At 54.2% G+C, this 24,358-nt stretch overlaps 1 protein-coding gene across 18 annotated transcripts in view; it reads left to right on the top strand.

Annotated features, from left to right (window-relative positions):
* LOC123773435 (UDP-N-acetylglucosamine transferase subunit ALG13) overlaps positions 1–24,358 on the top strand; it is a 384,366-nt gene that overhangs the window by 313,061 nt on the left and 46,947 nt on the right. For 17 of the 18 annotated variants that reach the window (XM_045767364.2, XM_045767919.2, XM_069307078.1 and 14 more), the window contains one exon: positions 16,880–17,037. In XM_045767364.2, coding sequence (XP_045623320.1) covers positions 16,880–17,037 — 158 coding nt within the window. The remainder of the gene's footprint in view (positions 1–16,879; positions 17,038–24,358) is intronic. The other variant, XM_045767521.2, reaches the window with a different exon arrangement.

Here is a 24,358-nt window from a genome sequence, read left to right as displayed (position 1 = left end):
GGCCCATAGAACTCCATACACATGACTGATGCCAAAGTCTGACATTAGCATATCAGCCTGGATAAGCTCTGTGGAGCCTCCAGGTCTCACCCAGTAAATGGTGTTTCAGTACATTCAACACTGTTTTTCTGGGGGAGCCCCGTCGGCTCCCCGGAGCTATCCCAGGCTGATATGCTAATGTCAGACTTTGGCATCAGTCATGTGTATGGAGTTCTTAGGCCTACCGGGGACCACGGCCAGAACCGGGCCCCCTCAGAGAGGCAAGGGGAGCAATGGCCTATAGAAGCCCCCGTGTAGTTGGAAGCATTCTATGTCTGCCATCGACCGGAACAGGCACCCAGAAAGGTAAGCGCCCCAAAACAAACCCCTATTCTGGTTAAAATTGCTACCTAATACCGAACTAGTGGATAGAACTCCCCAACCGAAAACAAGCAAATTAGTGTGACGTCACACACTGCCGCGCCGCTGTCTGCGCAGCTCCCCCCTCCCCGGGAGGGGGAAGGGGGAGCCCCAGACCCCCCGCGCCGGCTACCCACACCTCAGTTCTTGAGGGTGCTGCTCAGCTTGTAATTCCCGACATCGCGGCCGGCTCTGTTCCTTGCGGTTCGCTGTCCTCTTGCGGGGTTTTGTTTTTCTTTTTGTTTTTTGCCTGGTGGGGGGTTCTGTCATTTTATTCAGTTTGTTTTTGCCCATCCACGTTCAGGTTTGGGACTTCGTTCCCTTTCTGGCTCCGTTACGAGGTTCCGGAGTCATCCTGGCTAGCAGACTGCCCCTTGTTTGGTCTGGATTCCTGGCATTCCTTCTGTCGTTCCCGCACGCTGGAGTGGCGGGAAGCTTCCACGGTGCTTCAGGTTTTCCTGGGGGGTGAACTTGAGTACCTGAATGAGTGCTTGTTTGCCCCTGCCCTTCCCCGCGATGTGGGCGTTATTCAGCTCCATGTGCAGGTTCCCTCCCTTTCGGCGGCGCTCGTGGCGGAGGACTTGCGCGCTCGGGGCCTTTTGTGTTCGGCCTTGCGGTTCTTTTCCCTCCTGGAGCTGTCTTCGGATTGGCTCGTGGAGGATGTGGGGACGCTTGGGTCCGTCCCGGGGTCCGGCACCTTGTCCTCGACTGCGCGTTCGTCGGCTGCCTTGTTGAAGCTGTTCACGCCGATTTTGCGGGATGCGGTTTCCCTGTTCTATGCTTCCCGTCTCGCGTGTCGGCAGGCGGTGCTGGGTTCCTCCGTGGAATCTGCTTGGGCTCTGGCTCTTAGGCGTTCTTCACCTTTTTGTCCTCTCCTGTTTGGGGAGTCGGCCGTGGCGCAGTTTATTCAGGCTGCGTCGGCGGCTTGTCGTCCGATGTCGGACTTGTTGGTTTTCCGGGGGTCCCGGGGTGGGTCTTCCCGGAAAGGTCGTGCCAGGGCTCGGGGTTCCTCTCGTCGTGGTAGGCCTCTGGTGTCAGGTTTGGGGTTGGCTCCTCCTGCGGACCCTCCCTCGTCTGGTCGGCGCGGTGTTCGCGCTGTGCGGGGTTCTGGGTCTCGTAAGGGTCGCCGGCCCTTTCGCGGTTTGCCCCTTTGACGGGGCGATGGGGGGGCGGCTTGCGCTGTTCGCCCGCGCCTGGTCCCACGATTCGTGGGCCTTTCGGGTCGTGTCTCGCGGCCTGCGGTGGCGTTGGGTGGCCCCTCCCCCCTTTGGGGGGTCGGGGCTGGCGGGGCAGGCTTCTTCCCCTGCGCTCTGTCGAGTCGTCTTGGAGTGGGTTCGCTTGGGCGTCGTCGAAACGACGTCGTCCCTCAGATGGGTTTCCCGTCTGTTTCCGGTTCCGAAACGGGACTGCGCGGACCTGCGGTTCATTCTGGACTTGTCCCGTCTGAACCCCTGGGTTCATTGCCCCTCCTTTCGGATGACTACGCTGTCTCAGGTTCGGCTCCTCTTGGAGCCGGGTGCTTGGATGGTGTCCCTGGACCTCCGGGACGCTTATTGGCATGTCCCGATTCATCCGCGGTTCAGGGACTGGCTCGGTTTTGTAGTGGGGCGTCTGAGTTACCGTTTTCGTTGTCTCCCGTTCGGGTTGAACCTGGCACCTCGCGTGTTCACACGCCTTACACGGGTTGTGGTGGCTCGTTTGCGTCTCCTAGGTGTTCGGGTGTTGGCCTACCTCGACGACTGGTTGGTTTGGGCTCCCAGCCAGTCAGCTTGCTTGCTAGCCAGGGATTTGGTTCTTTCCCAGCTCGCCGGGTTCGGGTTCTTGGTGAACTGGAGGAAGTCCCATCTGGTTCCCTCTCAGGTTCGGACTTGGCTGGGTCTCGTGTGGGACTCTCGGACCGCCTCCTTGTCTCTCCCTCCGGAGTCTCTCCTGCGGCTGCGGTCCCGCCTTCGTCTGTTTCTGGAGGGCCCTCGGGTCACCCGGCGGTTGCTCGAGGGGCTGTGCGGGAGCCTGAACTTCGCGATGGTGGTCTACCCGCCGGGTCGGGTTTGGCTTCGACGGCTGTTCTGGTTCCTTCGGGGTTCCCCCTTCCGCCTCTCTCGCGATCGCAGAGTTCGACCCCCGGGGGACTTGCGTCGGTTGCTGCGTCACCGGCTTCCTCTTCGGGTTTTTCGGGGTTCAGTGCCTTGGCGCCTACCCGAGCCCTCGCTCGTTGTGTACACGGATGCGTCGTCTCTCGGCTGGGGTTTTGTGACCAGTGCTCACCAGGCCGGCCAGGGGCGTTGGGATCCGTCCTTCCGTCGAGCTCACAGTACGGTGCGGGAGTTCGCGGCAGTGTGGTTTGCTCTGGGGAGGATTCGGGTGGCCCGCGGATCGACGATTCGGCTCCATTCGGACTGCTCTCCGGTGGTTCATTGCCTGAACCGCGGGGGTTCGATGCGGTCCTTGTCTCTTTGGGGTTGGTCGCTTCGGGTGACTCGTCTGCTGAGTTCTCGGGGTTTGGCTCTCCTGGCGGTTCACGTACGGGGCGTGTCCAACGTCTTGGCCGACGCCCTGTCTCGCTTCGTTCCCCTCTCCACGGAGTGGACGGTCGACGACGAGTCCTTCCGTTGGCTTTGCCAGACGTTCGGGCGCCCCGAGGTGGACCTCTTCGCGTCGGCGTGGTCGCGGCGTCTTCCCGTTTATGCGGCGCCCTTCCCCGATTGCGAGGCCGTCGGGGTCGATGCCTTTCGGCTCGACTGGTCGAGGTGGGGGTTCCTGTACCTCTTTCCCCCAGTTCGGCTGTTGCTCCAGGTCCTGACTCGCTTAGAGACTTACCAGGGGAGAGTTGTCCTTCTGGCCCCTTGGTGGCCGGCCCAGCCTTGGTTTCAGGCGCTGGTTGCTCGGTGTCCGAACCCGAGGGTTTTCCCGCGGCTCCGCCTCTTTCAGCAGATCGGGCCGGTACGTCACGTAGCTGGTTCGATCTTCTCCTCGAGTCTTCGCGTATGTTTTTTTTTGACTCGAGTCTATCATCATCTCTATGGTGATCAGGTGGCCTCCTTGTTGGTGTCCCACCTGAGGGCTTCTTCTCGGCGGCAGTATGAAGTTTCCTGGCGGTCCTTCCGTTTCTTTTTGCGTCTTCGTCGTGTTAGCTCCTTGTCTGTTCGGGTGGTCTTGTCCTTCCTCTCGTGGTTGTTTCAGGACCGTCATCTTATGCCTAACACTGTCGCTTCGTATCGTGCGGCGCTGGCGGAGCCGCTTCAGCTTGCTTTCGGTATCGATGTTACGTCTGCGCCGTTTCGCAAGCTGTCTCGTGCATTGTTTCACCTCCGGCCTGCTCATGCGTCGCCTGAGCCGTCCTGGTCTTTGGACAGAGTGCTCGCTTTCCTTTCATCTCCTCGTTTCGTTGTGGCCCCTTCGGTCCAGGATTGTTTTTCCAAGGCACTTTTCTTGTTGGCTTTGGCCTCTGGGGGTCGGGTAGGGGAGCTTCATGCTCTCCTCCGGCGCAGGGGTTTCTGCTCTTTTGGTCGTGGTGATAGTTTTGTTCGTTTGCAGCCGTCTCCTTCTTTTCTGGCGAAGAATGAGACTGCTGCGTTCCGGAGGGGTCCATGGGTGGTTGATGCTTGGTTGGTCAGGCCGGGGGTGCATCATGTTTTGTGTCCGGTTGCGGCGCTTCGCCGTTATTTGCGCGCCACAGCTTCTGTGTCCGGGGACGCGCTGTGGGTTGATCCGGTTTCCCTTCTTCCCTGTTCGCGGGTTCGGGTCTCTCAGGTCGTCCGCAGGGTTATTAGGTCTAGCCAGCCTGCGGTCTATCCCCGTGCCCATGACGTTCGTAAGTTCGCGGCTCTTGCTGCCGTCTTTGGGAATATGTCTTGGTCTGATATTCGGGCGCGGGGATTTTGGCGGTCGAACAGGGTCCTGGCTGCTCGTTACCTTGTGAATGTCCCTGGCCCTCGTCGGGCCTGTGTTGCTTTGGGTCGGCGGTTGCAGCCAGTTGTCTCGGCTTCGAGTTGAGGGGTGAGCGACGACCGCCTCCCGGGTAAGTCCCTCTTTTTCTGTCTGTGGGTAGTTAGCTCCGGGGAGCCGACGGGGCTCCCCCCAGAAAACCAGCGTTGAATGTAATGAAACGCCATTTTCTGGGTGAGTCCCGGAGGCTCCCCGGCATCCCTCCCTCCCTCCGGTCGGCGGTTTTTCGCGTTTTTGACATCCAGCCTCAAGAACTGAGGTGTGGGTAGCCGGCGCGGGGGGTCTGGGGCTCCCCCTTCCCCCTCCCGGGGAGGGGGGAGCTGCGCAGACAGCGGCGCGGCAGTGTGTGACGTCACACTAATTTGCTTGTTTTCGGTTGGGGAGTTCTATCCACTAGTTCGGTATTAGGTAGCAATTTTAACCAGAATAGGGGTTTGTTTTGGGGCGCTTACCTTTCTGGGTGCCTGTTCCGGTCGATGGCAGACATAGAATGCTTCCAACTACACGGGGGCTTCTATAGGCCATTGCTCCCCTTGCCTCTCTGAGGGGGCCCGGTTCTGGCCGTGGTCCCCGGTAGGCCTAAGAACTCCATACACATGACTGATGCCAAAGTCTGACATTAGCATATCAGCCTGGGATAGCTCCGGGGAGCCTCCGGGACTCACCCAGAAAATGGCGTTTCATTACATTCAACGCTGGTTTTTTTTTTCTACACCTGCCTGGGATTACCTGGGCGTTAGTTTCCATTAAGCGTTCAGGACCCTATGAATTCCCTGGGGGTGCGGGTCCGATGAATGAGTCCCTGAATTCCCCCCCCCCCCCTCGCTTCGTGCGAGTTCGAGGGGTTTCTCGGTCCCCTTGACTCAGTGTTTTTGCCTCTATCACGCTACCTGTTGGGTCGGTAACACCTTTTACCCGGAGTCGTGCGAGTTCTGTTGCTTGCTCGTGACTCAGTTTACCCAATCTCAAGATGATGTTTTACGAGTACAGGCGGCGCAGGCATTGTATGCTCGTTTTAGGTTGTTGCAGGGCGCTAGGTTGGTTGCTCACCTGGATGCCCAGAGGCTGCTCAGTTTTGCTTATAGGGACCCGGACTTGGGGGTGGGGGTTACTTCGACCTTGGTTCAATCCGCACCCTTTCATCCTTTCCCTGCTGTGGTGCATCCTGGTTTCCCCTCCCCCTTCCCTGCCCTGCTTCCGGCCCCGAAATGTCTGAGGGTTTCGGAGTCGAGGCAGGGTTTAGATGGTCTTGAGTCTCGGGTGGTCTCGGGGAATGCCCCTTCAGGTGCGTCGACGGAGGCATTCGAGTCCACTATCCCTGTCGAAGCCTTTAGGTCTGATCAGTGGGCCCCCTCTTCAGTTCGGCTTACTCGGCTGCACCGGCTTTTTCTTTAGGGGCCGGTGCTCTGTGTGATGACTCGGCCCTGAATCCCAAGGAGGGGGATCTCGGGGCTGGGGAGGGGCTGACTGAGGGGCCTTGGGCCCGGCTGTACCCCGCCTGGGATTTTCTACCCTCGGTGCGGGCTTATTGTTACAAGGAGTAGGGTTCTTTTCCCCCCCCCCCTCTGCGTATGAGTTGAATTTGGCATCTGGCTCTCCCCGAATTCGGTTCTGTGTTCCCTCAGGTGCGTCAGTCCCATCTTTCTGGAGATTTTCGGCTTCCTGCATCCAACCGTCTGCGGTGCAGGCTGCCCTGGCGTCTTACCTCCTGCGTAACCCGGAGTATCCCTCGGTGATGGATCCGTGGTCTTTCAGGTTTGGGAATTCGTTCTCTTTCTGGGTACGTTACGAGGTTCTAGAGTCCTCCTGGCTTTCGGACTATCCTATTTTTGCTTTGGATGCTCGGTATTCTTTCTGTCGTTTCCGCACGCTTGAGTGGTGCGAGATCTCGACAGTGGTTCAAGTTTTCCTGGGGGGCAAACTTGAGCACCTCAGTGAGTGTTTGTTTGCTCCTCTTCTTTCCAGGGATGTTAGCGTTCTGAAGCTCCATGTGCAGATTCCCTCCCTTTCAGCTGCGCAGGTGGCTGAGGACTTGCGTGGCCGGGGCCTCTTGGCTTCGGCCTTTGCACTTCTTTTCCCTCCTGGAGCTGTCTTCGAACTGGCTTGGGGAGAATGTGGGGGCGGTCGCGTCCATTCCGGGGTTCGGTGCCCCTGGCTCTGTGGCGCACGCGTCGTCTTCTTTGTTGAAGCTGTTTGTGCCAATCTTGCAGGATGCGGTTTCCCCTGTTTCCCTTCCCAACTCGTGTGTCGGCAGGCGGTGCTTGCCTTCTCCTTCGAATCAGCCTGGGCCCTGGCTCTTAGGATGTCTTCTCCTTTTCTGTCCTTTGCTTATTTCTCCTTCAGCCGTGGCGCAGTATATTCAGGCTGCTTCGGCCAGTTGCCGTCCTATGTCTGACATGGTTCTCTGGGGGTCCTTGGGAGGGGGGGCTTCCCAGAGAGGTCGTGCCAGGCCTTGGGGTTCCACTCGTCGTGGTAGAGCACTAGTGCCAGTTTCGGGTTCGTCTCTGCCTTTGGACCCGCCTTTGTCTTGTCAGTGCGGTGCTCGCTTTGCGAGGTTCTGGGTCTCGCCTGCCCTTTCGCAGTTCACCCCATTGACAGGGCGATGGGGGGGTGGAGGCTTGCGCTGTTCGCTCATGCCTGGTTCCACAATTTATGGGCATTTCGGGTCGTTTCCTATAGCCTGCGGTGGTGTTGGGTGACCCCCTCCTCCTTTGGAGGGTTCAGGGCTGGCAGGGCAGGCCTCTTATCCTGTGCTCCGTCGAGTCATCTTGGAGTGGGTTCGCTTGGGCATCGTCAAAACGACGACGTCCCTCAGATGGGTTTCACATCTGTTTCCAGTGCCGAAACAGGACTGTGCAGACCTGAGTTTCAATCTGGACTTGTCCCGTCTGAACCCCTGGGTTCATTGCCCCTCATCGGATGACTACGCTGTCTCAAGTTCGGCTCCTGTTGGAGCCAGGTTCTTGGATGGTGTCCCTGGACCTCCGAGACGCTTATTGGCACGTCTCGATTCATCCGGGTTTCAGGGACTGGCTCGGTTTTGTTGTGGAATGTCAAAGTTACTACTTTCATTGTCTCCCATTCGGGTTGAATCTGGCATCTCGCGTGTTCACACGCCTTATGCAGGTCATAAGGTAATACGACCTTCCTCTTCGAGTTTTTCGGGGTTCAGTGCCTTGGCGCCTGCCCAAGCCCTCGCTTGATGTGTTCACGGATGTGTTGCCTCTCAGCTGGGGCCTTCCGACCAGTGCTCACCAGGCCAGCCAGGGGCCGTGGGGTCTGTCCTTCCGTCCAGCCAACAGCACGATGTGAAAGTTTGCTGCAAAGTAGTTTGCGCTTCAGAGGGTTCGGGTCGCCAGCGGATCGACGATCCGGCTCCATACAGACTGCTCACCGGTGGTTCATTGCCTGAATCAAGGGGGATTCGATGCGGTCCTTGGCTCTTTGGCGCTGGCCACTTCGGGTGACTCGTCTGCTGAGTTCTCGAGATTTAGCTCTCCTGGCTGTTCATGTGCAGGGAGTGTCCAACGTCTTGACTGATGGACCTTCTCGTGTCGTTCCATTCTCCACGGAATGGACGGTCGACGCCGACTCCTTCCTTTGGCTCTGCCAGACATTCGGGCGCCCTGAGGTGGACCTCTTTGCGTCAGCGTGGTCGCAGCGCCTTTCCCTGTATGTGGCGCCCTTCCTCGATTGTGAGGCCATCTGGGTCGATGCCTTTTGGCAGGACTGGTCGAGGTGGTGGGTTCCTATACCTTTTTCCCCTGGTTCAGCTGTTGCTCCAGGTTCTGACTCGCTTGGAGACCTACCATGGGAGAGTAGTCCCCTTGGCCCCGTGGTAGCCAGCCCAGCCGTGATTTTAGGTACTGGTTGCCCGGTGTCCGAACCCGGAGGTTTTCCCGCGGCTCTGCCTCTTCCAACAGATCGGCCCGGTGCGTCACATGGCTGGTTTGATCTTCTCCTTGAGTCTTTGCGTATGGTCTTTTGGACTCTGGTTTATCATCATCTCTATGGTCATCAGGTGGCTTCTTTGTTGGTGTCCCACCTGCGGGTTTCGTCTCGGCAGCAGTATGAGGTCTCCTGGCGGTCCTACTAGTTCTTTTTAGGTCTTTGTCATTGTGTTTCGCTTTCTGTTCGGGTGGTCTTGTCATCTCTCTTTTGGTTTATCCAGGACCATCACCTAATGCCTAACACTGTCACCTCGTGTTGGCCACGCTGGCAGATTCACTTCAGCTTGCTTTTGGTATTGATGTTACTTTTGCACCGTTTCGCAAGCTGTCTTGTGCATTGTTTCACCTCCGGCCTGCTCATACGCTGCCTGAGTCGTCCTGGTCTTTTGACAGAGTGCTCTGTTTTCTTTCTTTTACTCGATTTGTTGTGGCCCCTTCGGTTCAGAATTGTTTTTCCAAGCATTTTTTCCTGTTGGCATTGGCCTCTGGGGGGTCGAGTTGGGGAGCTTCATGCTCTCCTCCAGCATAAGGGTTTCTGCTCCTTAGGTCTTCGTGATGGTTTTGTTCGTTTTCAGAAAGTTGTTGCTCTCTGGAGGGGTCCCTGGGTTGTTGATGCTTGGTTGGTCAGGCCTAGGATGCATCATATTTTGTGTCCGGTTGTGGCTCTTCGACATTATTTGCTCTCCACGGCTTCTGTGTCCGGGGACACGCTTTGGATTGATTCGATTTCCCTTCTATCCTGTTCGCGGGTGCGGGTCTCCCAGGTCGTCCGCAGAGTTATTAAGGCTAGCCTGCCTGCAGTGTGTCCCTGTGCCTATGACGTTCATTAGTTCACTGCTTCTGCTGCCGTCTTTGGCAACATGTCCTGGGCTGACATTCGGGCACAGGGCTTTTGGCGATCGAACAGGGTCCTGGCTGCTCGTTACTTAATGAATGTCCCTGGGCCTCATCGGGTCTGTGTCGCTTTGGGTCGGCGGCTGCAGCCAGTTCTCTCGACTTCAAGTTGAGGAATGAGCAGCGTCCGCCTCCCAGGTAAGTCCCTATGTTTTCCTCTGTGTGTAGTTAGCTACAGGGAGCCGAAGGGGCTCCCCCAAGATAAGCAGCATTGAAGGTAATGAAACTGAAGCTGAATGTCAAAACACGTGAAAAACCACTGACCGGCGGGCGGGAGGGATGCCGGGGAGCCTCCGGGTCTCACCCAGAAAATGGCGTTTCAACGCTGTTTTTTTTCTTTATCTTTGGTTAGGTAGCTCCGCGGAGTCGAAGGGGCTCTCCACAGAAAACCAGCATTGAATTTTATGAAACGCCATTTTCTGGGTGAGACCCGGAGGTTCCCAGGCATCTCTCCCTCCCTCCGGTCGTCATTTTGTTTTTTTTGTTTTTTTGATACTTAGCTTCTGAACTGAGGAGAGTTGCCGGTGTGGAGGACTGGGACCCCACTTTCCCCCTCCTGGGAAGACAGGGGAGTCCCTGACCTCCAACAGATGGGGGTTCGTTACGCCTTGCAGTGTTGCAGACAAAAAAGCCCTTAGCGGTTTAAGGGTTAAAGCTTGCCAGCCTGCGATCTACCCTCGTGTTCATAATGTCTATAAGTATGTTGCTCTAACAGCTGTGTTTGGCAATATGTCCTGGGCCGATATTCGGGGATGGAGGTTTTGGAGGTCGAGCAGGGTTCTGGCTGCCAGGTATCTTGTTAACGTCCCTGGTCTTCTGCGGTCAAGTGTTGCTTTGGGTCAAGTGTTGCAGAGGTCAATCTCTCCTTCGACTTGATTCCTTTGGTGCTGCTGCCTTTCTGGTAAGTGCCCTTTTTTTGTCTTCTGTGGGTAGTTAGCCTCAGGGAGCCAACAAGGCTTCCCACAGAAAACTAGCATTGAATGTAAAAAAACATGAATTTCTGTGTGAGCCTGAAGGCTCTCTGATCACCTCCTGTCCCCCAGTTCGTCTGGTGATTTTATCATTACAGTACCGATCGGTGGGGGGCCCGGCTAACCCTGGCTGGCTCCCACCTTCCGTAGGTAAGGAGAGAGGTGGGGGCAAACTAGCAGGGGGATAGTTTCAGGAAATTTTTGTTGTTTGTCTTCATTGTGAGCGAGTTATTTTAGTAATTTTGGGGCTGCGGTCTTGTTTTAAGCATGCATTAGTCCGTTTTGATTCACCTATCTTTCTGGATGCCTTTCCTTGGATGTAGGCAAAGATGATAAACTTTAAGTGTAAAGTGTTCATATTCTATCGCTCCCTGCACCTCTCCGAGGGGGGGGCCATGTTCTGGCTGTGGTCCACAGTAGGCAATAGAACTCCACAACTGATGACATTCAGTAGTATGGCACTTAATCAGTGTGATAGCTTCAGGGAGCCTCAGGGGTTCACCCAGAAACTGGCGTTTCATTGCATTCACTGCTTTTTCTGGGGGTAGACTCGTCGGCTCCCCGGAGTTATCCCAGGCTGATATGCTAATGTCAGACTTTGGCATCAGTAATGTGTATGGAGTTCTTAGGCCTACCGGGGACCACGGCCAGAACTGGGCCCCCTCAGAGAGGCAAGGAGAGCATTGGCCTATAGAAACCCCGAGTGGTTGGAAGCATTCTATGTCTGCCATCAACCAGATCAGGAACACAGAAAGGTAAGCACCCCAAAACAAACCCCCTATTCTGGTTAAAATTGCTACCAAAAGCCGAACTAGTGAATAGAACTCCCCAGCGAAAAACAAGCAAACTAGTGTGACGTTACACGTCGCCTCGCCGCTGTCTGCGCAGCTTTCCCTCCCCGGGAGGGGGAAGGGGGAGCCCCAGACCCTTTAAGCCAGCTATCCACACCTCAGTTCTTGAGGCTGATGCTATGGGCGAAGTTCGTGTGCTCTGGCTCCAGTGTCGCTACAGCACTGTGCTTCGTGTGTGGAGTTTGTTTTCTTTGGATGCCAGAGCCAGGAGTTATCTTCGGTACTCAGGCTGCATGCACCTAGGGCTGCCCTGTAAGTACTTCCCTAGGTGCCCTGTAAGTACTGCCCTTGGGGCTTGGGGCCACCTTCTATAGGCTCTTCGGGACCTGTTTCTGCTGGTCTGTTCTACTGTTTGGTTTTTCGGCCGCCTGTTGGGCTATTGGGTGCTCTGTTCTCCCTTGTTACCTGCAGGTAAGAGGCAGTTTGCATTGGTAGGGGCGCAGGGTACTGCGCAGCTTTGTATTCCCGACATAGCGGCCGGCTCTGTTCCTTGGGATTCATTGTCCTCTTGCTGGGTTTTGTTTTTCTTTTTCTTTTTGCCTTGTGGGGGGTTCTGCCCTATTATTCCACTGGTGTTTGCCCTTCCACGGTTCTCCTCAGTGGCGCCTCCTGCTAGGCCCCCGTGAGTGTACACGTCCCTGGGGTTAAGCTGTAGAGGTTTGCTTGGTAGTTTTAGCTACATCCTGCCTGGGACTACCTGAGCGCGAGTCCTCTTAAAGTAAACACTCAGGACCCTGGGAATCCCCTAGGGGGCGCGTGGGTCCGAGGGATGTGACCCCGGAGTCCCTGCTCGCTGTGTGCGAGTTTGAGGGTTGCTCGGTCCCCTTGTCTCGGGGTGACCCTCATTGTTTTTGCTTCCGCCACGCTGCCTGTTGTATTGGTGATACTTTTGACCCTGAGTCCTGTGAGTGTGTGAGTGTTGCTACTTGCTTGTGACTCAATTTACCCAATCCTCTGATGATTCTATTCGAGTACAGGTGGCGCGTACGTTGCAAGCTAGGTTTCGTCTGTTGCAATGCGCTCAATTGGTTGCTCACCCGGATGCCCTGGGACTGCCCCGCTTTGCTTTTCAAGACCCGGACTTGGGGGAGGGGGTCGCTTCAATCCTTGTTCAGTCTGCACCTCCTCGTCCTTCCCCTCCTGTTGTTCGTTCTGGTTCCCCCCCCCCCCCCCCCCAGCTTCCGGCGCCGAAACATCTGAGGGTTTCGGAGTCGGAGCAGGGGGTTACTTGATCTCGAGACTCGGGCAGCTTCTGGGGATGCCCCTTCTGGGGGGAAGGGGCGAGACATTTGAGTCTTGTCTCCCGGCCGAAGCTTCTGGGTCTGACCAGTGGGCCCCCCTTTCTTCTGGCTTCTACGGCTGCTCCATCCTTGTCTTGTGGGGTCGGTGCTTGGGGAGATGACTCGGCCCAGGGTCCTGCTGTGAAGGAACTCGATGCTGGGGAGGGGCTGACTTGGGGCCTTGGGCCCCGCTGGAAAAGCCGGGGTTTTTCTTCCCCTCTGAGCGGGGCTTGTTGTTACAAGGTGTGGGGTTTTCTTTTCCCCCCCCTCTGTGTAGGAGTTGGATTTGGTGTCGGCCCCTCCCCGGGTTCGGTTCCATGTTCCCTAGGGTTCGTTGGTTCCGTCTTTCCGGTGGTTTTTGCCTTTTCGCATCCAACCTGGTGTGGTGTGGGCGGCCCTTGCAGCGTACCTCCTGCGTGACCCGGATTATGCCTCGGAAATGGATCCATCCGAATTCAGGTTTGGGACTTCGTTCCCTTTCAGGCTCCGTTACGAGGTTCCGGAGTCTTCCTGGCTAGCGGACTGCCCCTTGTTTGTTTTGGATTCCTGGCATTCCTTCTGTTGTTCCCGCACGCTGGAGTGGGGGAGGGGGGGGGGGAAGCTTCCACGGTGATTTAGGGTTTCTTGAGGGGCGATCTTGAGTACCTGAAAGAGTGTTTGTTTGCCCCTGCCCTTTCCTGCGATGTGGGCGTTGTTCAGCTCCATGTGCAAGTTCCCTCCCTTTTGGCAGCACTTGTGGCGGAAAACTTGCGCGCCCGGGGCCTTTTGACTTCGGCCCTTTGGTTCTTTTCCCTCCAGGAGCTGTCCTCAGATTGGCTAGTGGAGGATGTGAGGATGCTTGGGTCCGTCCCGGGGTCCGGCGCCCTGTCCTGAGCAGTGCATTAGTCGGCTGCCTTGTTGAAGCTTTTCGCGTCGATTGTGCGAAATGCAGCTTCCCTGTTTTATGCCTCCCATCTCGCATGTCATCAGGCAGTGCTGAGTTCCTCCGCGGAATCTGCTTGGGCTCTGGCCCAAGCAGATTCCAAGCAGAGGCTATGGGGGGGGGGGGGGGAAGACTTGCACTGTTCGCCCACACCTGGTCCCACGATTCATGGGTGTTTCGGGTCGTGTCTTTCGGCCTGTGGTGGCGTTGGGTGCCCCCCTTTAGGAGGGGGAGGGGGAGGGGCTGGCAGAGCATGTTTCTTCCCCTGCGCTCTGTCATGTTGTCTGGGAGTGGGTTCGCTTGGGCGTTGTCGAAACGACGTCGTCCCTCAGATGGGTTTCCCGTCTGTTTCTGGTCCTGAAACAGGACTGTGCGGACCTGAAGTTCATTCTGGACTTGTCTCATCTGAACCCCTGGGTTCATTGCTCCTCCTTTCGGATGACTACACTGTCTCAGGTTCGGCTCCTCTTGGAACCGGGCACTTGGATGGTGTCACTGGACCTCCGGGACGCTTATTGGCATGTCCCGATTCATCCGAGGTTCCAGGACTTGGCTCGGTTTTGTTGTGGGGCATCTAAGTTACCGCTTTTGTTGTCTCCCGTTCAGGTTGAACCTGGCCCTTCGCGTGTTCACACGCCTTACTCGGGTCGTGGTGGCCCGTTTGCGTCTCTTAGGTGTTCGGGTGATGGCCTACCTCGACGACTGGTTGGTTTGGGCTCCAAGCCGTGCTAGCCAGGGATTTGGTTCTTTCCCAGCTCGCCGGGTTCGGGTTCTTGGTGAGCTGGAGGAAAGTCCCATCTGGTCCCCTCTCAGGTTCGGACTTGGCTGGGTCTCGTTTGGGACTCTCGGACCGCTTCCTTGTCTCTCCCTCTGGAGTTTCTGCTGCGGTCCCGCCTTCGTCTGTTTCTGGTGGGCCCTCGGGTCACCCGGCGGTTGCTCGAGGGGCTGACCGGAAGCCTGAACTTCGCGATGGTAATCTACCCGCCAGGTGGGGTTTGGCATTCATCGACTTTTGTGGTTCCTTCTGGGGTCGCCCGTTCCGCTTCTCTCACGATCGCTGGGTTCGACTCCCGGGGACCTTGCATCGGCTGCTGAGTTGCCGGCTTCCTCTTCGGGTTTTTCGGGATTCAGTGCCTTGGCGCCTACCCGAGCCCTCGCTTGATGTGTACACGGATGTGACGTCTCTCAGCTGGGGCTTTGTGACCAGAGCTCACCAGGCCGGCCAGGGGCGTTGGGGTCTGTTCTTCCGTTGAACTCACAGCACGGTGCGGGAGTTCGCGGTGTTGTGGTTTGCTTTTCTGAGGATTCGGGCCGCCCGCGGATCGGCAATTCGACTCCATTTGGATTGCTCTCCGGCAGTTCATTGCCTGAACTGCGGGGGTTCGATGCAGTCCTTGTCTCTTTGGCGTTGGTCACTTCGGGTGACTCGTCTGCTGAGTTCTCGGGGTTTTGGCTCTCCTGGCGGTTCACGTGCAGGGAGTGTCCAATGTCTTGGCTAACGGCCTGTCTTGCTTTGTTCCCCTCTCCACGGAGTGGATGGTCGACGATGCTTCCTTCCGTTGGCTTTGCCAGACGTTCTGGCGCCCAAGGTGGACCTCTTCGCGTCAGTGTGGTCGAGGCGCCTTCCCGTGTATGCGGCGCCCCTCCCCGATTGCGAGGCCGTCGGGGTCAATGCCTTTCGGCTGGACTGATCGAGGAGGGGTTTCTTGTACCTCTTTCTCCCGGTTCGGCTGTTGCTCCAGGTCCTGACTCGCTTGGAGACTTACCAGGGGAGAGTTGTCCTTCTGGCCCCTTGGTGGCCAGCCTAGCCTTAGTTTCAGGCGCTGCTTGCTCGGTGTCCGAACCCTAGGGTTTTCCCGTGGCTCCGCCTCTTTCAGCAGATCAGGCCAGTGCGTCACGTAACTCTTTCGATCTTCTCAAGTCTTCGCGTATGGTTTTTTACTCGAGTCTATCATCATCTCTATGGTAATCAGGTGGCCTCCTTGTTGGTGTCCCACCTGAGGGCTTCTTCTCGGCGGCAGTATTAAGTTTCCTGGCGGTCCTTCTGTTTCTTTTTGTGTCTTCATCGTGTTAGTTCGATGTCTGTTAGAGTGATCTTGTCCTTTCTCTCTTGGTTGTTTCAGAACCGTCATCTTATGCCTAATGCTGTCGCCTCATATCGTGTGGCGCTGGCGGAGCTGCTTCAGCTTGCCTTCGGTATTGATGTTACGTCTGCGCTGTTTCACAAGCTGTCTTGTGCTTTGTTTCACCTCCGGCCTGCTCATATGCTGCCTGAGCCGTCCTGGTCTTTGGACAGAATGCTCGCTTACCTTTCGTCTCCTCGTTTCGTTGTGGCCCCTTCGGTCCGGGATTGTTTCTCCAAGGCTCTTTTCTTGTTGGCATTAGCCTCTGGGGGTCGGGTCGGGGAGCTTCATGATTTCCTCCGGCGCAGGTGTTTTTCTGCTCTTTTGGTTGTGGAGATTATTTTGTTCGCTTGCAGCCGTCTCCTGCTTTTCTGGCAATGAATGAGACTGCGTTCTGGAGGGGTCCGTGGGTGGTTGATGCTTGGTTGGTATGGCCGTGGGTGTATCATGCTTTGTGTCCGGTTGTGGCGCTTTGCCGTTATTTGCGTGCCACGTCTTCTGTGTCCTGAGACGTGCTTTGCGTTGATCCGGTTTCCCTCCTTCCCTGTTCCCAGGTCGTCCGCAGGGTTATCAAATCCAGTCAGCCTGCGGTCTATCCTCGTGCCCATGATGCCCGTATGTTCTCGGTTCTTGCTGCCGTATTTGGGAATATGTCTTGGTCTGATATTCGGGCACGGGGTTTTTTGCGATCGAACAGGGTCCTGGCTGCTCATTACCTCGTCCCTGGGCCCCATCGGGCCTGTGTTGCTTTGGGTCGGCGGTTGCAACCAGTTGTCTCGACTTTGAGTTGAGGAGTGAGCGACGACCGCCTCCCAGGTAAGTCCCTCTTTTTCTGTCTGTGAGTAGTTAGCTCTGGGGAGCCAACGGGGCTCCCCCCTGAAAACCAGCGTTGAATGTAATGAAACAGCATTTTCTGGGTGAGTCCCGGAGGCTCCCTGGCATCCCTTCCTCCCTCTGGTCGGCATTTTTTTTTGTGTTTTTGTCATCCAGCCTTAGAACTTAGGTGTGGGTAGCCGGCGTGAAGGGTCTGGAACTCCCCCTTCCCCCTCCCGGGAAGGGGGGAGCTGCGCACACAGCGGCGTGGCGACATGAGACGTCACACTAGTTTGCTTGTTTTCTGTTGGGGAGTTCTATCCACTAGTTTGGCTTTTGGTAGCAATTTTAACCAAAATAGGGGTTTGTTTTGGGGTGCTTACCTTTCTGGATGCCTGATCTGGTTGATGGCAGACATAGAATGGTTCCAACCACAAGGGTTTCTATAGGCCATTGCTCCCCTTGCCTCTCTGAGAGGGGCCCAGTTCTGGCCGTGGTCCCCGGTAGGCCTAAGAACTCCATACACGAGACTGATGCTAAAGTCTGACACTGGCATATCGGCCTGGGATAGCCAGGGAGCCTCCGGGACTCACCCAGAAAATGGCGTTTCATTACATTCAACACTTTTTTTTTTTTAAGTATTTGGTGCAGGGATATGTTCCTTACTCGATTGTGCTATTGAAGTCTAGTCTTGTCAAAATTTTGATGGCAATATGTTGCTATTTTTACAGGTAGTGAAGGATATCACCAAATAGTAGCTGTTGGAGGTTGGGGTCAAGGCTATGCGGGGGACTATGGACCTGTGCTGTCCATGCCTGGCCCACCTCACCAGAACTACCCACCTATTGTACGTGAACCTAGTCCTCTACCATATCCTCCTCCACCTTATGTGAGTTTAACCCTTAACATGCTAGTGGTATAATATCCTTTCTTCTCCACAGGTGCATATAATTTTGAAAAAAAAAAAAAAAAAAAAAAAAATTCTTGCTAATCTGTTAATTTGTGTTCACTGATCATGGGGAAAATAATAAAAAAATCATAAATGGCATAATTTGCCCGCTATAGGGCAGGGACGTCTAGCAAAAAACAGGCGCTGACTCAGCGTGCGTCCCAGGCGGTCTGGCCGGAGTTGCCACAAAGAGATAATTACCTAATTATTTCAATGTCTCCGATTGATTTTTTGTAGTTTTTTTGCTGTAATATTATTCAATAGTGTGTAGTTTGATATATTTATATAATAAAATGAGTGAATCATCGCAGTACTCAAAAATATGGTGTGCATATTATTGATTCAATTATGTTCATCAATCAGTGAACAAATACTTTGTCGGTTATTACACTATATACACAGGTTACATATAAGTATCTACATGTTTTGTTCACCATAACGAACCACTAAGTTGCTTTTATGAGCCAAAAAGTAACGAGGAGTGACCGCCGTGTACCAGCCAGCCACTCACGCTCTCCCTCAAGTCACCTGACTCACCCACATTCTCTTCCCACAATACTGTTTTTGCTTTTATTCACTATATACAGACGCTATATATAAGTATCAACATTCGTGTTCACCATAACGAACCACTAAGTTGGTATGCTGAGTGGCAGTGGCAGCCTGCCACTGGCTGCCACTCCCTCCCTCCCTCCCTCCCTCCCTCCCTCCCTCCCTCCCTCCCTCCCTCCCTCACCTCACCTGACTTGCCACCATTCTCCACCCACCATACTGTTTTTGCTTTTATATACAGACGTTATATATAAGTATTTACATGTCTTGTTCACCATAACTGTACATCTAAGCTTGTATGGTGAGTAAAGGCACAAAGATGTAGCTACTCACACAGTGTGTGTGAGAACCTCACACAGTCAGCTGGCTGCTGCCCTCAAGACCAGACGCACTAATATTTCTCCTCCAACAGTACTGTTTGTGGTGTTATTATGCTATATACACACATTATATATAAATATCTACCTGTTTTACTCACCATACTTGTACAAGTAAACTGGTATGGTGCCCAAACACCATCGTGGTAACCAGTAAACAACACCGTCGTCTGCACGACGCCACCGCCCTCACCAAAATGGTGGCTCCTAACCTACTCCTCTTGCTGTTTATACCTTCTATACACACGTTATATACAGTATAAGTATCTACATTTGTGTTCACCATAGCGAACCACTAAGCTGGTATGGTGAGTGCAGTCAATAAAAGGTGGCCACACACAGTCAGAAGACATCGCCACCACCCTCCCTCCCACAGCATTACTCCTCCCTCCATGGCGCACAGCGCTAAATATCACCACAATCCTGCTATTATCAGAACCCTGGTCAGTTTTTATCACAGTCAGGGGTCTTCTGTAATAATATCATCACTACATAATAGCATGAACAAGTATATTATGGCATTTTTAGGCGATGCTGTGGTCACAAGCTGAACAGCAGTGCTGTGAGCTCGTGCTGCGTGTGCCAGGCTTGGTAGCTCACTCAATACTGAGGCCCCTAACACCCGGGAGTTTGGCCCACGATTTTTTTTTTAAATGGCGTCTGTTTACAAGAGCCCTGATGAAGGTGTGGTGAACCTCATGTATCCGCATGCCGTTTAAATCTTTAGTACTCCAACACGTCATATGACGTGATGCGCACTTTTTCGGTAAGTTACTTAACACGTCATGTGACATGTTGCGCAGTTTAAGGGTTAAAAATGTTGTAATATACCAATGTTAATGCTTGTCTTCATATATATGTATATATATATTTATTTATATTGTATGAATTTGGTTATTCGAAGCCCACTGAATCTAATATTTGGGTTTTCAAACCAAAATCAGGTTCAGATAATTTTTTGCCAAACTTTGCCGTATCAGAACAGAAATTTGGATAACTGGAGATTTGGCCAGATAACACAGACTGGCACAGAGTCTAAGTCAAATTTGGATAATTTTCTTGCAAAACTTCACCATATCCAAATAAAAATTCGGATAACCGGAGATAAGGTTACATAAATTTTCAAGAACTATACATTTCAAGATATACAGCATCACGCAAGAAGATTAACTACAACATGGTAAGCTCAAGTTTTTCTTTAAAATTATATCTCTGAAGGGAGCCCTGTCACCTCCCTGGAGCTATCGGACTGATATTATCTATATTAGTCTAGGGCTTCAGTCATAGTAGTTATATGCCTGTTGGGAACCACAAGCCAGAACCTGGTTTCCTCAGAAAGGTGCAGGAAGCAATGGCCTATGAAAACTCCACTCTTTGAGAGTATATTCATGTTTGCCATCGACCAGGAATAGGCACTAGAAAGGTAAGCGCCCCAAAATAGATCCCAACTGGTGGAAAATTGCAACCCAAGACCAAACAGAGCTTAAGAACTTTTTAAGAAAAACAAGGTAACCGTCAAATAATTATCAAACCCCCCTCCCTTCCTCCCCTCTCCAGCAGGCCACTAGGCCACCAGTTTGTTGACTGAAGTGGGTTGAGGCTGACGTCTACTCTGGCTACCATTTACTCTCAAGATTTTGCCACTATTAATTGTACCAGCCGTGTGTTCGGGGCATTGGCCAGGAGTACCAGCACTTAGGGCTATCTTCCCTAGGCGCCCTGTAAGTACATCCCTTGGGCCTCAAGGTTGTCTTCCCAGGGGTTTTTGGGTTCTTACTCTCGTAGAGGGTGCTGTCACTTGACATCGGCCATGTCCTTGGGGTCAGCGGTGGTCTTGGTGCTTTCGTGTCCCTGAGTAGGAAGTGTTTGTTGCTGGTTGAAGTGCTGGTTGGTTGTGCGCAGCTTGCATGCAAGCAGCGGTCTTTCCTGCCTGGTGGATGGCTGCCTGACTTCCCATGAGGTATGCCTAGGTTCCATTTGGTTGTCCTCCACTCGGGCCCCGAGGTTGCTCCCTTCACTGGGGCCAGTTTGCTCAGTATATAGAATGAGTTCTACTGGCTTTGCAGCACCAGTGTCTGTGGTTCCCATAGGGACTCCTTACCCTGCAGGTCCTTGAAACCCCCATTGGGGCTCGGGTGACCATGGATATGTCTTCCGAGTCCCATCTCGCCTTGTGAGAGTTTGAGGATTGTTCATTGCTCTTGTCTCAGGGTGATGATCATCCGTTTTGCCTCCATCATGCTGCTTGTTGGGTCGATGACACCTTTGACCCGGAATAATGCGAGACTTGTTCCCCGCTCGTTATTCAATACCATTCTTCTTCAGATGTTGGGGGGGTCAAGCGGCTTTCATGTTGCATGCTAGGTTTAGGTTGTTGCAATGCACTAGGTTGGTTGCCTGCTCGAATGCCGGTGGGATGCCCTGTTATGGTTTTAGGGACCTGGACTTGGGGGCGTTGGTTGCTTCAGCCTTGGTTCAGTCGGCTCCCCTGAGTCCTTCCCCTATTGGTATGGTTCACCCTGCTTCTTCCCTTCCCCCCCCCCCCTTCCCCTGCTGTTGGCTCCGAAATATCTGAGGGTTTCGGAGTCGGGGCAGGGTTTAGTTGGGGATGAGACTCGGGCGGTGCCGGGGGCTGTCCCATTCGACGCGGGGATGGAGATCTTTGAGCCTGATCCTCCCACTGAGGCTTATGGGTCTTATCAGCAGACCCCTTTATTTGATGCCTTTCCTTCAAAGGTGAAGGGCGTGGACGTCGGCTCTGTCCCAGAGCCTGGTTTTGAGGCTTCCAGGACTAGGGAGGAGTCGGCCTCTAGCGCTTAGGCCCTGTTTGATCCTGCCTGGGTCTTGGTGCCTTTGGGGCAGGGTTTGCTGTTGCAGGGTTCGGAGTTTTTGTAACCCCATTCCCTGTACGAGTTTAATATGGGGTTCGGCTTCTCCCCGGGTTCGTTTCCAGGTTCCTTTGGGTTCTGCGGCTTCGTCTTTCCAGAAGTTTTTCACCTCTCGGATTTCCCCTGCGGAGGTTCATGAGACCCTTGGTTCGTACCTCCTGCGAGACCCATACTTTGCCTCTGTGATGGACCCAGTCTCTTTTGAGCTCTATTCTCCTTCCCAGTATTGGGTGCGTTATGAAGTTCCGTCATCTTCCTGGCTTGCAGAATGCTCTTTCTTTTCGCTTGGGGCATGGCACAGGTTCTGTCATACCTGTACGTTTGATTGACGAAAGCCTACCACGGTCTTGCAGGTTTACCTGGGTGAGGGTGGGGGGTGCTTTTGAGCACCTCAATGCGTGCCTTTATGCCTCTGTGCTTCCTCGTGAGGTTAGCTTGCTCCAGTTACACACCAAGGTTCCTTCGCTTTTGGCTGCTTTGGTTGCAGAGGATCTTCACGCTCACGGGCATCTAACCCTGGTCCTGCGCTTCTTTTCGTTTGTCGAGACTGTTCTCAGACTGGCTTGTGGAGGAGTTGAGTGCCTGGCTATCGTCTGGGCCGTTGGCCTCGGCTGCTAGGGCATCGGCACTGTTGCTGAAACTGTATGCACCAAGCCTCCGAAAGACGGTGCCTCACCTTTTGCCTCTCACCGACCTCGCGTGTCGGCCGGGTGTCCTCGCTCTCTCGCTTGATTCGGCCTGGCCCCTGGCTCTTAGGTTTTCATCTCCCTTTTGTCCGTTGTTATTTGTGGACTTGGTTGTTACTCAGTTTTGCAGGCGGATTCTGCTAGTTGCCACCCTCTTTCTGATTTTTTGGTGATCTGGGGTGGGTGTTCTTATGCTGCCCAGAAAGGTCATGCCAGGGTTCAGGTCTCTGCAGGTTGAGGTGGGCTTTTGTTGCCAGCTTCTGTGCCGGTGTCTCCTCCGGAGCTGTCTTCGTCTGGTCAGCGCAATGCTTACTCTGTGCATAAGTCAGCTTCTCGGAAGGGGTGTCGGCCCTTTCGCAGGGTCGCCTCGTTGACGGGGGGAAAGGCTGGCTCTGTTTGCCCACGCTTGGTCCCACGATTCGTGGGCATTTCGGGTCGTGTCCTCTGGCCTGTGGTGGTGTTGAGCACTCCTCATCCTCTCAGAGAGTTGGGGCTAGCAGGGCAGGCTTCTTCCCCTGTGCTCTGTCATGTCATCCTGGAGTGGGTATGCTTGGGCGTGGTCGAGACAACTTTGTCCCTCAAGTAGGTCTCTCGCTTGTTTCAAGCACCAAATGGGACTGTGCGAATCTTCGGTTCATTCTGGACTTGTCTTGTCTGAACTGCTAGATTCCTTGTCCCTCCTTTTGGATGGCCACTCTGTCCCAGGTCCGGCTTCTTTTGGAGCCGGGGTCTTGAATGGTGTCTCTGGACCTCCGGGACATGTATTGGCACTTACCCATTCATCCAGGGTTCAGGGAATGGTTATTGTTTTGTGGTGTGATGGCAAGCTTGCCGCTTTTGTTGCCTTCCCTTCGAGCTGAATCTGGCACTTCGCATTTTCACTTGTCCTTCCTGGGTCGTGGTGGCCCATCTGCTTCTGCTAGGTGTTTGGCTTTTGGCTGACCTCAACGACTTGCTGGTATGGGCTCCTAGCCAGTTTGCTTGTCTGCTCTCCAGGAATTTGGTTCCTTCCCAGCTCACTGGGTTAAGATTCCTGGTGAACTGGAGGAAGTTTACCAGGAGGGGGCCTTGTGTCGCTGGCTTCCTCTTTGGGTTTTTCATGGTTCGGTGCCTTGGCGCCTTCCGGAACCCCTCACTTCATGTGTACACGGATTCCTCGTCTCTCAGCTGGGGCTTTGTGACCAATGTTCACCACGCCGGCCTGGGTCGGTAGGCTTCGTTGGGCTCACAGCACGGTGGCTTTTGCTGCAACGGATTCGGGTTGTTTGAGGCTCTACGATCCGGCTCCATTCAGACTGAGTCTCGGCAGTTCATTGCCTGAACCACTGGAATCCCTTCGGTCCTTGTCTCTTTGGGGTTGGTCACTTCGAGTGGTTCTTCTGCTGAGTTATCGGGGTTTAGCTCTCCGTGCAGTTCACGTTAAGGGTGTGTCCAATGTCCTGGTGGATGGCCTGTCTCGGTTCATTTCCCTGTACACAGAATGGATGGTCGATGCTGACTCCCTCAGTTAGCTTTGTTGGACGTGGTCCTAGGAGGTGAACCTCTTCACGTCAGCGTGGTCGAGGTGTCTCCCAGTGTATGTGGCGTCGTTCCTCGACTGCGAAGCCGTCGCGGTAGATACTTTACGACAGGACTGCATGAGATGGGGGTTACCTGTACCTCTTTTTCCCGATACAGAAGTTGCTTTGTGTTCTAGCCTGACTAAAGTCCTGTCAGGGAAGGGTTGTTCTTTTGGCCCCATGGTGGCCGGCCCAGCCTGGGTTTCAGGCGTAGCTTGCTCAGTGTCCAAACCTGGGGGCGTTTTCTGCAGCTGCACCTTTTTCAGCAGATTGGGCTGGTTCGATATACTCTTCCGCTCTTCGTATCTGGTATTTCTGACGTGTGTGTATCATCATTTGTATGGTGGTCAGGTGGCTTCTCTCATGGTGTCCCACCTGCGGTTTTCTTCTTGCCTACAGTATTAAGTCTTGGCTTTCTTTTTGTCACTTGCTGTCTCTTCGTAGGTTGACTTCTGTTTTGTTTTATATTTCCTTCTTAGCTCTTTCAGGACTGACATCTTATGCCAAATACTGTCGCCTAATATCATGCATTGATGGCGGAGCATGATTGATGAAGATTAAGCCACCCAAGAGGTGGCACGGGCATGAATAGCCCGTAAGTGGTGGCCCTTTTGAGCCATTACCAGTATCAAGAGCTGATACTGGAGATCTGTGGAGGCGCGACTGCACCCTGCGTGACGAGAGATGTCTCCCGGACCAAATGGTGACCAGATGGTGATGGCGGAGCAGTTTCCAGCTTGCGTTCAGGGTGGATGTCACTTCGGCTCAGTTCCGTAAGCCTTCTTGTGCATTTTTCCACCTTCGGCCTGCTCATGTGCTGCCTGAGCCAGTCTGGTCTTTTGACTGGATGCTCTATTTTCTCACTTCTCCTTGGTTTGTTGTGGCCCCTTCTGTTCAAGATTGTTTTCAAAGGGCTTTGTTTTTGTTGACTTTGGCCTGGGGGTCGGATTGGGGAGCTACATGCTCTCCTCTGGCGCAGGTGTTTCTTCTCTATCAGTCCTGGTGGACATTTTGTTCATTTGCAGCCGTCTCCTTTTCTGCCGAAGAATGAGGCAGCAGGCTTCCAGAGGGGTCCATGAGTTATTGATGCTTGGTTGGACAGGCGGGGGGTGCATCATGGTTTGTGTCCTGTTGTGGCTTGTGGTTTGTGTCCTGGTGCTAACAATGAAAATATACCTTCAACATTTTTTTAACCCTTA

The sequence above is a fragment of the Procambarus clarkii genome, chromosome 1 (assembly GCF_040958095.1).
Source record: "Procambarus clarkii isolate CNS0578487 chromosome 1, FALCON_Pclarkii_2.0, whole genome shotgun sequence".
Classification (NCBI taxonomy): Eukaryota; Metazoa; Arthropoda; class Malacostraca; order Decapoda; family Cambaridae; genus Procambarus; species Procambarus clarkii.
This window is presented reverse-complemented; position numbering and strand designations above follow the sequence as displayed.